We start from the raw sequence: 14,095 nt of genomic DNA on the forward strand, positions 1-14,095 counted from the left end.
TTTGTATTTCTAAAAAAATAAAATCAATCTATGGTGATAGGAATTGGAATAGGGGTTCCTTTTGGGGATGGATGGTGATGAGAGCAGGCATGAGGGGGCTTCTGGAGTGCTGGCAACATTCTGCATGTTGAGCTGGGAGGTGTGTGCATTTGTACACATTCATCAAGTGGCACACTTCAGATTTATGCCCTTTACTATGGGCTAAACTTCAACAAAAATTTTGCAAAAAAACAAAACAAAAAAACAGGTGGTGGGTTAGGTACCGTTTATAACTCATACTTTGCCAACTCCTGACCTAGATGGTAGAATTATGGGAGAGTGAATTTTCATTTTATTTCTCTATCATTTCTAATTTTTTCCATCAAGGGTATTTAAAAAATACAAAGTTTTAAAATATTACTTTTAGTATCATCAAAGTAAAATGATAGGAAAGAGATTGGACAACAAAGACTAATATCTCACTGGTAAATTAGCCATGCCTACATTGGGCAAATGAGAGGTTTCAAGTTCAAAAGGGAAAATTCACCAAGAAATCACGTCTTTTCAGCAGTTGATGTTTTAGGTAATCAATTAATATAACAATAGTACTGTCACTGTTCGCTCCTCCTCTCATTAAGAAATAATTCAAATTAAAGCTGGCCTTTCGGCCAGGCGCGGTGGCTCACGCCTGTAATCCTAGCGCTCCGGGAGGCCGAGGCAGGTGGATCGCTCGAGGTCAGGAGTTCGAGAACAGCAAGAGCGAGACCCCGTCTCTACTAAAAATAGAAAGAAATTATCTGGCCAACTAAAATATATATAGAAAAAAAAATTAGCTGGGCATGGTGGCGCATGCCTGCAGTCCCAGCTACTCGGGAGGCTGAGGCAGTAGGATCGCTTCAGCCCAGGAGTTTGAGGTTGCTGTGAGCTAGGCTGACGCCACGGCACTCACTCTAGCCCGGGCAACAAAGTGAGACTCTGTCTCAAAAAAAAAAAAAAGCTGGCCTTTCCCTAGAAACCAAGTCATTTTTTATTTTCATTCACTGCACTTATTTGAAACTACCTTGTGTTTTCTGTCTGTCTGTGCCCAACAGATAAGGGCTCTTGTCAGTCTTGTTCACTGCTATATCTGCAAGCCCTTGACAAGTGCTTGACACATAAAGGGCAATCAATAAATACCTGTTGAATAAATTAATAGAGTATGTAGAGTTCAAAAGATGACCAAATTAAAGCCTAATAGCTCATCAGATTATCTGTGCTTTAACAGAAGAGATAAGGGTAAACTGTTAAAGCATAGCATATTATTAAATAACTAAAACAAGATAAAACGTTTTTATTATATGTCTTATAATTCAGGGAATAGCCACTAAAAAGATTAAGATTCAATGGTCATTCTAACTTTGCTGCTAACAACATTTTCTCTTATTACCAGAAAAAAAGGTCTGAATCCTTAAAAATGAAGAAATTTATAGCCTAGAAAATCTAGTTCTATTGTAGATACAGAACATCAAAGAGCAAAGAGAAAAAAGCTAACAAACTGAGATAGTTGGACCTGATCCTAATATTCCAAGAAAGGACTCATAGTCATTGGATGATGACTTGAGGAAGTAAAATCTACTATTGCTGCTGCTGTAATATCAGCATTTCCTGAGCTCTCACTGTGCTGAGCACTTCACACACCTGGTGTCTCCCTAGATCTTTGTAACAATCCTATGAGGTCAGAGAGGTCATATAACTTGCCCAAGGTCAGAGCTAGTAAGTGGCTGAATTAGGTCTGAATGCAGATTCCTGTTGCCAAAGCTAATACTTCCCAATTCTTATGCTTAACTGCTTCCTCTTATAATAGGAAGAATGCAAACATTCACGGGCCTTCACCAATCATCAGCATCTGAAGAATCCCAGATTCTTTCCTAGTTCCCCAAGTCCTTTTGAGGAACTTAGACAAGCCAATGTGTCCAAGCAAAACTAATGTTTAATATATGGGTTGGGGAAGAAGCAATGATTTACTGAGCACTTACAATCTAGGTGTTCTATATACCTTATCTCATTTAATCCCCACAACAGCTCTATGGAAAGGCTATGTTCTTTCTACTGTACCGTGGGGATAGGAGACCCTGAGGCTTTCTGTATCATGTTGCTTAATAAAGGGATAGGGTTGAGAACTCTAGTGCTGGGAGGGCAGAATAAAGGAATGAAGGAATAATATGTCATGTTAGATTAATCAAAGTTCGAGTCCTAGAGATATGCTATGTGAGTCGTTTCAAAGGAAAGGAGGGAGGGGCAGAACTCATGGAGAAGATACTAAAAGGTACACAGGCAGCAAGAAAAGATGATGAAAAATGCACAAAATCTGAAAGTCCTTAATATAATCATCAGTATAATCATTACTAAGCTCTTAGAATATAAGCAAATGAAATATACTTAAGTAAATCTTACTTCATTAATAATAGGTAAACCTCCTAACACTATGTACATATCAAAAGGACTAGCAATTCTTAAGGTGCCAGTTCAAACTAGGACAGGTTATTAATGCTTTAACATAGCTAATCTCTAACAAATGGCCATTTGTTGGTTGATGTAAAAGGAGCTGGCAATTTCCAGTGGTGGCTTTTACTGGGTAAGTCCATATTTCAGCACCACTCCTGGCTGCCAACAAGTGTCAGTTTCAGCAGAAATTGCCCTGCCCCAGGTAAGATCCCTTCAGATCTGGGATGGGGCACCTAAAGTGGGGGAAGTGCACAGAAAGAGCCTATCTGGAGGAAACACAGCTTTTTAAAAATCATTCAACAGCTTCCCATAAGCATATTATCTTTTGTGACAAGACAAATAATCACCAACAACAAAACAGGAGAAAAAGGAGAAATTTTTTTAAAATTCACCTTAACATTTGTCTGGGCATATCAGAATATGAAAGTAATCTTTAACTTTTAGTCATTAAAAAAATTGGCACTACTATAACTCCCAAAGTTTTATTTCTAAAAGCTGGAATCTACATGAAGGCTTTAGCTTTTCTTCCTATACCACCTTAGAGTGGCAGCTCATACAATACAAAGTTATAGTCATTTTTCTGCCCATTCATTTGGGAAGGAAAAAGAAAGGACTCTGCATAATTCAGGAACCTTCCACAAGGAAGCCATGCTACCCACACCAGATGGATGCCCTTACCACTGCTCAGCTTTTCCTTCATTAACTTCTCATTGATTCCTTATTCAACTGTGCCATACAGTGCTCTTTACTTCTCCTGCCTCCAAGCTCTACACTCTATTCTAGAACCTCCTCTCCCCTCAAAATGCCCCTGGATATTTAACTATCCTTTCAGAGAAAGAAATATCCACCCATGCCTCCTTACTAAGGCTAACCTTTCTCATACCTGTGCTTCTGACATCATCCTCTCCTGCAGGACCTCCCTCAGTAGTGTGTCAATAATGAAACTCCACCACCTTTGACAGGGCTCCTCCTTCCACAGCTCCCCGGTCCCATCATCTTCACCTCCAAGATCTCTGGCATCTACTCTAACAACACTCACTTCTCTCACTGCCAACACTCAGGCTGGCCATCCTCTCTGCTCACTTAGTGGCAACATCCATCCTCCTAATGGTTTTCCCTGCCTCCGACCTCTTGCTTTGCAATTCATCAGGTCTAAGGCACCAGCTTCATTCTCTAAAATACGGCTTTGATTTTCACTTTTCCACTTACAAAGCTTTAATGGATTGATTATAACCCATATAGCTTTCAAAGTTCTTATCATGGTATTTTAAACCCTCTAAAATCTGGTCCCCTTCTATCATATTTCTAAATTACACCAGGCTCTCTCCAACAAGAGAAATTTAACAATACTACTTAGCTATATTGTATTGTTAATTGGTAAGTACTGAATGTTTACTAAGTGCCATTTGTTCATTATGTTGTTCATTTCTAAAGTACTTATTTTTTGAAGGCCTACTACTGTGTCAGGTACTATTCTAGGCACTGGGAAGGCAGCAGAGAACCTGACAGGCAAAAAGGTCTTCCTTCATAGAGCTTATAAGTCAAGCAGGGGATATGGACAATATTCAGACACACAAAACATGGTATATCAGATAGTGATAAGTGCTATGAAGAAAAATAAGGCAGAAAACAACAATAGGGAATGGTAATGGGGATTTGATTTTAAAAAGGGTAGTTATGGAAGGGCTGACTGAGAAGATGGCATTTGGGCAAAGATAAAAAAAAATGGCGGAACAAACCACAAGGATATCTGGGAAAAGACAATTCCAGGCAGAGGGAACAGAGAGTAGAAAGCCTCCAAACCGAGAGCACCCCACGTTCATCCAAGCAACTGCAAGGAGGCCAGTGTTACTTGAACAAAGTGAGAGAGAAAGCAGTAAGACAGAGGAAACTGGGGCCGGATCACGCTGTGCCATTGTAGGAGCTCTGTTTTCACGTGGAGTGAGCTGAAAGCCATTGGAAGAGGGTTTTGAGCAGAGGAGGTAACAATCTGACTCAAGTTTTAAAATATCACTCTGGCTGGCGTGTGGAGAAGAACCTGTAGGGGACAAGGACAGAAGAGGGCAAAAAATGATGCTGGCTTAGACCAGGGTGGTGGTGGTGACAGAAGACAGGATAACTGTAGAGTGTGAGGAAAAAGAGCGGGCAAGGATGACTTCGAGGTTTTTGGACTAAGGAACCGGTAGGACACAGGAGCAATTTACCAAGAAGGGAAAGACAAAGGGAGGAGCACATACCTACAGGGGAGAAGGATGCGTTCAGTTTCACACATTAGCTTTGCGATATCTATTAGGTGCCAAGTAAATGTGTCAATTAAGCAGCTAGCTAAACACCTTGGAGTTCAGAAGACATAAATCTGAGACTGTTTTTAAATCATGAGACTAGATGAGAACCCCAGGGAGTGAATGCACATATCTCGGAGCCTTGGAACACTCCAATGTTTAGAAAACCTAGAAATCTAAATATTATGAGGGCTGGGAATTAACCACTGAATTTAGCAATGTGGTAGTTACTGGCGACCTTGAAAAGAAGTTTAGGGATCATGATAAAGACAAAAGCTGACTGAAGTGGGTTCAAGACAGATTTGGATGAGAGGATCTGGTGATAGTGAGTATGGATAGACAGGTCTTCTGAGGGCATATAACCGTGTACTGGACTGTGTGCTTTCCAGGTTAATTAAGAGAGAATTTTCTTAATGCTCACATCAACCCTATGAAATAGGTACCATTTATTAAATCCATTTACAGATGAGAAAGTCAGGTCTCAGAGAAGTTAAATAACTTATTCAGGGTCAGAATCTATAAGTGGCAGGGCCAGGACCCCTACCCAAGTTTGTCTAATTCCAAAGCCTAAGATTGGCGACTCTGTGATGGAGCCTCCAATCTCTGGGAGGAGGTGGCTTTGACCTATTCCTGCTTCCTGGGATTCACTGGTTCTTTAACAAGGTCCTGCACCTCTAAAGCCAGCCCTTTTGGGAAAAGCAAGGCAGACCCCCATTTTCCCAGCTGACGGCCTTTGTAAACTTGTCAGCACTCCTATATATGAAGTCACTACTGCACTAACCTGAGTTCGGAAGCACTGATCCTTTGCCGTTCTTCACATCTACCACCCAGGTGGCTTCTTTACCCCCAGGGCCATCCTTCACCTTGAAGGCAAAAATACCACCGATTTTCTTCACAAACTGTTCCCCTTCCTGGAAAGAAAAATAACACTGGGAGTTACAGTAAGTCCATTTCTCTGGCTTTCTCCCCAAGCAAATTAATTTTAAATAGACACATGACGTGAGCAGCTGGACCAAAGGGCAGTCCCCAAGGTCCCTTAAGATCTTTTACCCAAAAAAGTCTGAAAGGCAACAACTCCCACATCTGCCAAATCTTTTATTTAAAATGGCTTTTCAATACAACTGGTGAAAGGGAAGTGAGGATGGGGGCTGCATGGCAGCATTTTATGCCAAAATAGCCTTCACCATGTCTCAATAATTTGGAAAAGATTTACTCTGGCTTCTCTAATGGAAGAATCTCCAATCCCCCTTCCCCCTGTTATGCAGGTAAATTCCTCTACATATATTTTTGGGTCCTTGAAATATGAACTTAAAGACAAGTCGTTCTGAAATCAATGCCTTCTTTTTCTTTTTTGGTTAACCCATTTTCTGTACGAGCAATATACTATCCATCACTTACTTTTGGATCTTGGAGAATGAAGCTGGCCTAAACACAGAAAACATAAACTCAGACCCATATCTCTGCAGGGGACTTCCTTTCTCCCTTCCTTCCTTCCTCTTTTCCTTTCCCCTTCATCCCACTCTGCTTTATCTTTCCTTCCTGAAACATTTATTGAGCCAGACATTGTTCTAGGCACCAGGGATAAGGAAGCAGGAGTCAGAAAAGCATAATAAAAAATTCTAAAAAAAATTAAAAATTGGCTGGGCGCGGTGGCTCACGCCTGTAATCCTAGCACTCTGGGAGGCTGAGGCGGGTGGATCACTCGAGGTCAGGAGTTCGAGACCAGCCTGAGCAAGAGTGAGACCCCGTCTCTACTAAAAATAGAAAGAAATTATCTGGCCAACCAAAATATATATAGGAAAAATTAGCCGGGCATGGTGGCACATGCCTGTAGTCCCAGCTACTCGGGAGGCTGAGGCAGTAGGATCGCTTAAGCCCAGGAGTTTGAGGTTGCTGTGAGCTAGGCTGATGCCACGGCACTCACTCTAGCCAGGGCAACAAAGTGACACTCTGTCTCAAAAAAAAAAAAAAAAAAAAAAAAAAAAATTAAAAATTAAAAAAATAAGAAAAGCATATGACAATATACTATGATCACTGTGACGATACATTGGGATCAAGGGAAACACAGGGGACTACAGGAGCCCAGAGCAGCCGCTAAGCCAGCTGGCAGGATGAATAATGAAGGATGACAACCACCTCACATACCTTGTTTAAAAAAAAAGAACAAAAAACAACAGAATAATAATCTTATTGAAATTATTCTTCTTTAGAGAATAAACAAATTTCACTGTGGGGAAAAAATGAGAAAATATCGATAAAAAAAGAAAATATAAATCACGCATAATTTTATCACTCAAAGAAAATCATATTTGGTATAAATCCCATCTTTTTTTCTGTGTGTACACATATTTTAAACGGGATCATACTGTTTTGTAATCTACTTTTTAATGTAATTATCCTCATTATTGTGTCACTAAATATTCTTCTATATATATATATAATTTTAAATAGCCACATATACATCTGTAATTGTAAAAGTGTGCCAATACTTCATTTCACCAACACCCTGTTGCTTTTGATTCAGGTGAGGTCTAACTTCTGGCTCTTATCTCAATGCTGATAACAGTCTTATCTAAATATTTTTACATAGCCTTGATAATTTAAGGACAAATTCCTAGAAGTAAACTTTGCTAATTAAGACCACTGCATCTGAGAATCAGCATGGGTTGGTGTGATTGATTGATTCATTCATTTATTTATTTTTGAGACAGAGTCTTGCTCTGTTGCCTGGGCTAGAGGCCGTGGCATCAGCCTAGCTCACAGCAACCTGAAACTCCTGGGCTCAAGCCATCCTCCTGCCTCAGCCTCCTGAGTTGCTGGGACTATAGGCATGAGCCACCATGCCTGGCTAATTTTTTTCTATTTTAATAGAGATGAGGTCTCACTCTTGCTCAGGCTGCTCTCAAATTCCAGAGCTCAAGTGATCCTCCCACCTTGGCCACCCAGAGTGCTAGGATTACAGGTGTGAGCCACTGTGCCCGGCCAAGCATGGGTTTTTCAATTCCTGTTCTTCCATGCACTTCTACAACCCTAGCGAAGTTTTCCTATCTGTTAAATGGGATTAAAACAATAACTACCCTCATTGAGCTGTATGAGAATTAAATTATGTAAATACAGAGTAATTGCTCAAGGAATGTTAGCATTTTTTTTGTTGTTATTTTATTCTATGATCTGTCTGCTATTCCTGTGCCAATATTGCCTTATAATGTACTTTACTCTTTGGCACAGCAAATCTCAATAATTCCTTTCTCCAAATAATCTTGGGTATTCTTGGGCGTATTCTTTTGGACATATTTTCATTATATGTACTTTTTTTTTTTTTTCTTGAGACAGAGTCTCGCTCTGTTGCACGGGCTAGAGTGAGTGCCGTGGCGTCAGCCTAGCTCACAGCAACCTCAAACTCCTGGGCTCAAGCGATCCTCCTGCCTCAGCCTCCCGAGTAGCTGGGACTACAGGCATGTGCCACCATGCCCAGCTAATTTTTTCTATATATATTTTTAGTTGGCCAGATAATTTCTTTCTATTTTTAGTAGAGACGGGGTCTTGCTCTTGCTCAGGCTGGTCTCGAACTCCTGACCTTGATCGATCCACCCGCCTCGGCCTCCCAGAGTGCTAGGATTACAGGCGTGAGCCACCACACCCGGCCCTTATATGTACTTTTTATAATCATTTAGTTAGTTCTTCCCCCGAAATGTTTTTGGAGTTGGATGGGGTTACATCAAATATATGAATCTTTCTGGGGGAGAAGCAATACATTTACAATATTAAGTCTGCCCTGCAAGAATACAGCATATCTTCACTTTTTCTTTAATGTCCCTTGGAAAACTGTTGCCATTTTTCCCCCCACATAGACTTTTGTACATTTCTTACTAAGTTTATTCTTAGGTATTTTACATATTGCTCTTGTTAATAATATTTTTTCATTATATTTTATTGCTGGTTATTACAAATATATAAAAATTATATATTAATATATTGCATGGGTGGTGTTGAATTAAAAAATATATTAATCTTTTTATATCTATTTTGGAACTGGCTACCTTTTGAGATCTCTTATAATTTCTAATAGCTTTTATTTCCCACCTTCTTTATTTCAGCCTCACATCCCTGCAATAATTTATATACAAAATTATTCCTTTTGGTATCATAATATTCATTCTTTTAACAAAGACTTAAGTGTTTACTATGTTCAGGAACTGTGATAAAGTACCTGACATACTCAAATAATTATTGCCCCTAAGGAACTTACATAAACTGACATTAGATACTAACCTCTGTTTCTATGTATGCAGAGAAGCTGGCCTAAAGTCATTCTTTCTTTTTGTTGTGCTTTGTTTTATAACAGCAATTGAGATATAATTTATATATCTCAATATAAAAATTCACTCTTTTAAAGTACTTAATTCAATCGTTCTTTAGTATATTCAGAGTTGTGCAACCAAAACCACTATCTAATTTTAAAACATTCTCATTACGCCCAAAAGAAACTCTACCCATTAGCAGTCACTCCCCATCCCCACCTCTCCTTCCAGCCCCTGGCAACCACTAATCTTTCTGTCTCTGTAGATTTGCTTATTCTGGACATTTCACATATATGAAATTATACAATATGTGGTCTTTTGTGACTGGCTTCTTTCAGTTAGCATAATGTTTTCAAGGTTCATCCATGTTGAAGATCAATCAGTACTTCATTCCTTTTTATACCCAGATAATATTCCATTGTATGGATGTAGTATATTTTGTTTATCTATTCATCAGTTGATGGTTGTTTCCACTTTTTGGTTGTTATGAACAATATTGTTGTGGACATTTGTGTACAAGTTTTTGCATGGACATAGGCTCTAACTTCTCTTAGGTATATATCTACAATGGAATTTTTGGGTCATAAGGTGATGTTTAACTTTTTGAGGAACTACCAACCCATTTTCTAAAGTGGCTACACTATGTTACAATCCTACCAGCAATGAATGAGGGTTCCAATTTCTCCATATCTTCACCAACAATTGATATTGTCTTTTTTTATTTTAGGTATCCTACTGGGTATGTCAATCTTTTTCTGATATGTAAGTACTACTCCTGAACCTACCTGGAATCAACCATAGGTCTTAGGACAAAACAGCTGTTCTATAAATATTCAGTCTGGGCCTACTTATCTCAAAAGTTATGGAGGCATCTCTTACACATGCAGGTGTCCTGAAATTAACTAACGTTTCCTAGTTAAACGATGAAACCAAAAGGACTGTCAAGTTTTTTAAGTAAAAGAGAAATTCTCTTATTTTGGCTTCCCTTAAAAGAGCTCACTCAAATGACTTTAAATTAACTTCAGGAAAAATTATTAATAACAGGAATAATCTTTTTGGGGGGCTTTCAAGTTTTCAAGTACTTCTATATACATAATTTCTTTGATCTTCATAAAACCCTACAAGTAGTGGAGCAGACATTAATATTAGCTCATTAAGCAGAAAAAGCAACTAAGGTTCATAAAAGAACCCTTTAGACTATTCACTATACTGCTGCCAAGTAATCTATCTAACAAAACCCAGCTAACATTAACATACCCATCTCACACTTTCAGGCTTGAATTTATTAATGGCTTGCCATAGCCAACAGGATGAAGTCTGTCTTTATATATCATTCAAGAGTCTTCAATATCTGAAGGATATTTGTCTGTTCTTATTTCCAGTCATTTTCACATCCCCCTCCAGCTTTAAGTTCTAACAATACCGATCATTTTGAATTCCATGAACATATGTGCCAAGTGCTCTGATGCTTCCATGCCCTCACTCATGCCCCCTCCCAGGACACTCACCTCTTCCTAGCCTCCCCTCCCACCGCTGACCTCATCATTCAAGTCTTAGCTCACATGCTAACTCTTCTGGGAAGGATTCTCTATCTCCATCAGATATTTTGATGGCCCTCTGCACAAGCACTCATGTTTCTTATTAAAGTAGTTGCTTTTTTTCTGGAAAAATTTTTCCATGTCTCTCTTCCCACTAAACTCTCTGTTCCCTGAGGGGCAGGGACATATTGCTAATAAGTCCTACAGCCAGAACTCAATCCCAGGTGGGTTTACTACCAAATCCAATGCTCTTTCCACTTTACCATACCATACTAAAACTGTAGCTTACATCAATACTTCTAAACTTTAGCCTGTGACAGCACAGCAGTATCTGCCATCATAAAATTAATTAAAAGAAAGTTCAAAGTCTTTTCCACATTCCTTAAAATCTTCTCTCTCTCAAGGTTCTGTGGAGACAATCTAGGAGAGTGGTTTAATAATGTTGGTGTGCTAGGCCACCCAAGAGCCTGGCTTCCTCTGGGGCCAGCGGCTGTGCATGACTACTTCCAGGTGCATCCATGTCATCTGCTTGCACAATGCCTCACGAGTACAGCCATGAGCAGACACCAACAAGTTAGAACAGGGAAACACCAGCAAACATTTAGAAATTCTATCTGCATACCTGAAGAGAAATTCTTATACTCTTACTGCTGTCCTCCCACCTCCTTAAAACAGTTGTAGATTAATTTGCACTTGCTGTTACTTTTGAGAACCAACTCACTCTCTTATAAAATTACATCCTTTGGTCAATAAACATTTTCAATTGAAGTGGGAGTGAGAGAGAGTAAGGAAATGGATGAGAAGAGAGTTGTTAAAAGGGAAAAGAAAATACAGTTGTGAAACTGGAGCTCATTAGTACTAAGAAAGTTCTAAATGCCTCCTTACGTGAAGAAAAGTACTTTTTTCTGAGTAGGTAAAAGGTCAAGGAGTAGGTCCTGCCGTAAACTTAATAGGGACAAAAAATTAAGACAGAATTCAAAGAAGGGCAATGGAGTATTGCTAACAAGGACAAAAGTAGAAATAAAATCTCCTGCCAGGCTGCTTTTGCTAATGCAGAAAATTTATGAATTGACAAAAGACTCCAAGACTTTCACTTTCTGGTACTGTAAAAACTTAGGAAACTGACAATCGTGGGAAACAGAAAAGAAACAAGGGGAGAAGGTTGGTGGTGGTGAGGCTATGGAGGGAAAGAAAATTAAAATGGGAACAAGAGATACACATTTGCAAAGCTAAAAGAATACTGCAAAATAAAAACAGCACTGCTTTGTTAATCCCAATAATGAAGTATTCAATGATTGATATAGAGCCATATCTCATACTTCATAATAGATAATCTCTATATTACTTTTTAAATTTGATTTTTGTTGATAAAATAGGGTTGAAAAAAATGGAGCAACTTAGCAGATGCAATTATCTCATGGGTTGCTCTGCAGGAAAATACTGGCAGCATACAGAAAAGATAATTTTGAAGCTGAACCCTTACAGAGTCCAACTTCATTTTATAGGGACAATTATAATGAAAGAAATTTTAAAAAATAATAATGAGATTTTTTTTTTCTGACTAGATTGGCAAAGTCTGATTTTGTTTTAAGAGACTGGGTCTCACTATGTTGCCCAGGCTGGGCTCAAGCAATCCTCTGGCATCAGCCTCCCAACTAGCTGGGACTACAGGCACGTGCTACTGCACCCTGCTACAAAGATTTTTTAAAAACCAGCCAATACAGTATAGGAGACGGTATAGGGGGAAAAAAACCATTACTCTCATGAATTGTTAATAAGTTTGTAAATTAGTATCTTCTTTCTGGTGGGTAGTTTGGTAATATGTATCAATATGCAAAATGTACATATCTGATCACCCAACAATTTCCTCCCTTTAATTACTTATACTAAATTGACCATGGCATAAGCACTTAAAGATGAGTGCAAAAGTAAATTTATTACAACACTGTTTTACTTGCAAATTTTAAATACGACCTGATATTCACCATAGGAAGCTAGTTAAATGAATACACATTATGTATTTATATTAGGTAAGGATTTATATTTATGGCATGGAACATACTGTCAAGAGGAAAAAGCAGGTTATAAAACAGGTAGCCCCATGCAGGTGCATCCCCACAAGATGGCAGCATGACAGGTCTGCAGCTCCTGGGCAGAGGTTGTGGATCATTACAAAAATCCTCAGCAAGGTTGTGGATCATTACGAAAATCCTGCAAACAATGGGTCCTTTCACAAGACACAGTTGCATTACCTGTTTTCCCAACCACACTGCAATCATCTTAGATATTAATAAGTCCTCTGCCCTGCAAGAAGGGAGTTAAGTGATATGCACCATGTTTGCCTCTCACACTGTGGCTCGAACATGAGTGAAATACACAGCTGAACATTCTGAATCCTTTTGTTTATTTCAGCCCACTTTGATCACCTTAACAGATGTGTAATTTGAATTGTGATTGTTGCTGTAACCATGCCTTACATGTTCTCAAATCTAAAATCAATAATGAAATCCCAAGATGCTTCTAAGTTTAAAACAATGAAATAAATATCTAATTTTGCCTGACAAGACTAACTCTCTTTTTGGAGAAAGAATTACTGTTAGATTGCCTTAGTATGATTATCATCTATCAAGAACTAATTGTTAATATTATACATAAAAATAGATCTGTAGGCCGGGCGCAGTGGCTCACGCCTGTAATCCTAGCACTCTGGGAGGCCGAGGCGGGTGGATCGCTTGAGGTCAGGAGTTCGAGACTAGCCTGAGCAAGAGTGAGACCCTGTCTCTACTAAAAATAGAAAGAAATTATCAGGTCAACTAAAAATATATATAGAAAAAAATAGCCAGGCATGTAGTCCCAGCTACTCGGGAGGCTGAGGCAGGAGGATCGCTTGAGCCCAGGAGTTTGAGGTTGCTGTGAGCTAGGCTGACGCCATGGCACTCACTCTAGCCCGGGCAACAGCGAGACTCTGTCTCCAAAAAAAATTAAAAAAAGATCTGTATATATAGCATAATTTAAAAAAAAAACAGGTATAAAAAAAAGATATTATATGACCCTAGGCATGTAGAATTGTAAATTTATATACACAGAGAAAGATGTTTGACAGATTATGTTAACCACCGTTAACATTTTAGTGAACTCTGAGTGGCAGAATTTGGGGAGATTTTAAATTTTTATTTTTTATGTGGTTTCTGTATAGTGTAAATTGTTTTAAATTAGCATCATGTTTACAACAAAAAAATTAAAAACTACTTAAAAATCAAACAATTTCTTTTTAAAAATAATTTTGATATTAGGTACATTATTATTATTATATTAAAGGCTTATTTTAAATACTATTCTTTGGAATGATTCTTTTTTTTTTTCCCCTTTCTACTTCTGGAAGAAATGGAATAGTCCTAAGTAAGATCTTTTTAATTCAGAAGGAAATTATACCAAAATAAATTAGAACCCCTTTACATATGAACTCTGTCCGTAATTGAATATCCCTTTGACAAAGAGGATTTAGAAAAAA

General features: G+C 38.6%; 1 protein-coding gene across 1 annotated transcript in view; it reads right to left on the bottom strand.

The window, feature by feature from the left end:
• Nucleotides 1-14,095, bottom strand: part of SCP2 (sterol carrier protein 2) — a 103,238-nt gene that overhangs the window by 5,991 nt on the left and 83,152 nt on the right. The window contains exon 14 of the mRNA XM_045547999.1: nucleotides 5,527-5,656. Within this exon, the coding sequence (XP_045403955.1) occupies nucleotides 5,527-5,656 (130 nt within the window). The remainder of the gene's footprint in view (nucleotides 1-5,526; nucleotides 5,657-14,095) is intronic.

The sequence above is a fragment of the Lemur catta genome, chromosome 3 (genome assembly GCF_020740605.2).
Source record: "Lemur catta isolate mLemCat1 chromosome 3, mLemCat1.pri, whole genome shotgun sequence".
Classification (NCBI taxonomy): Eukaryota; Metazoa; Chordata; class Mammalia; order Primates; family Lemuridae; genus Lemur; species Lemur catta.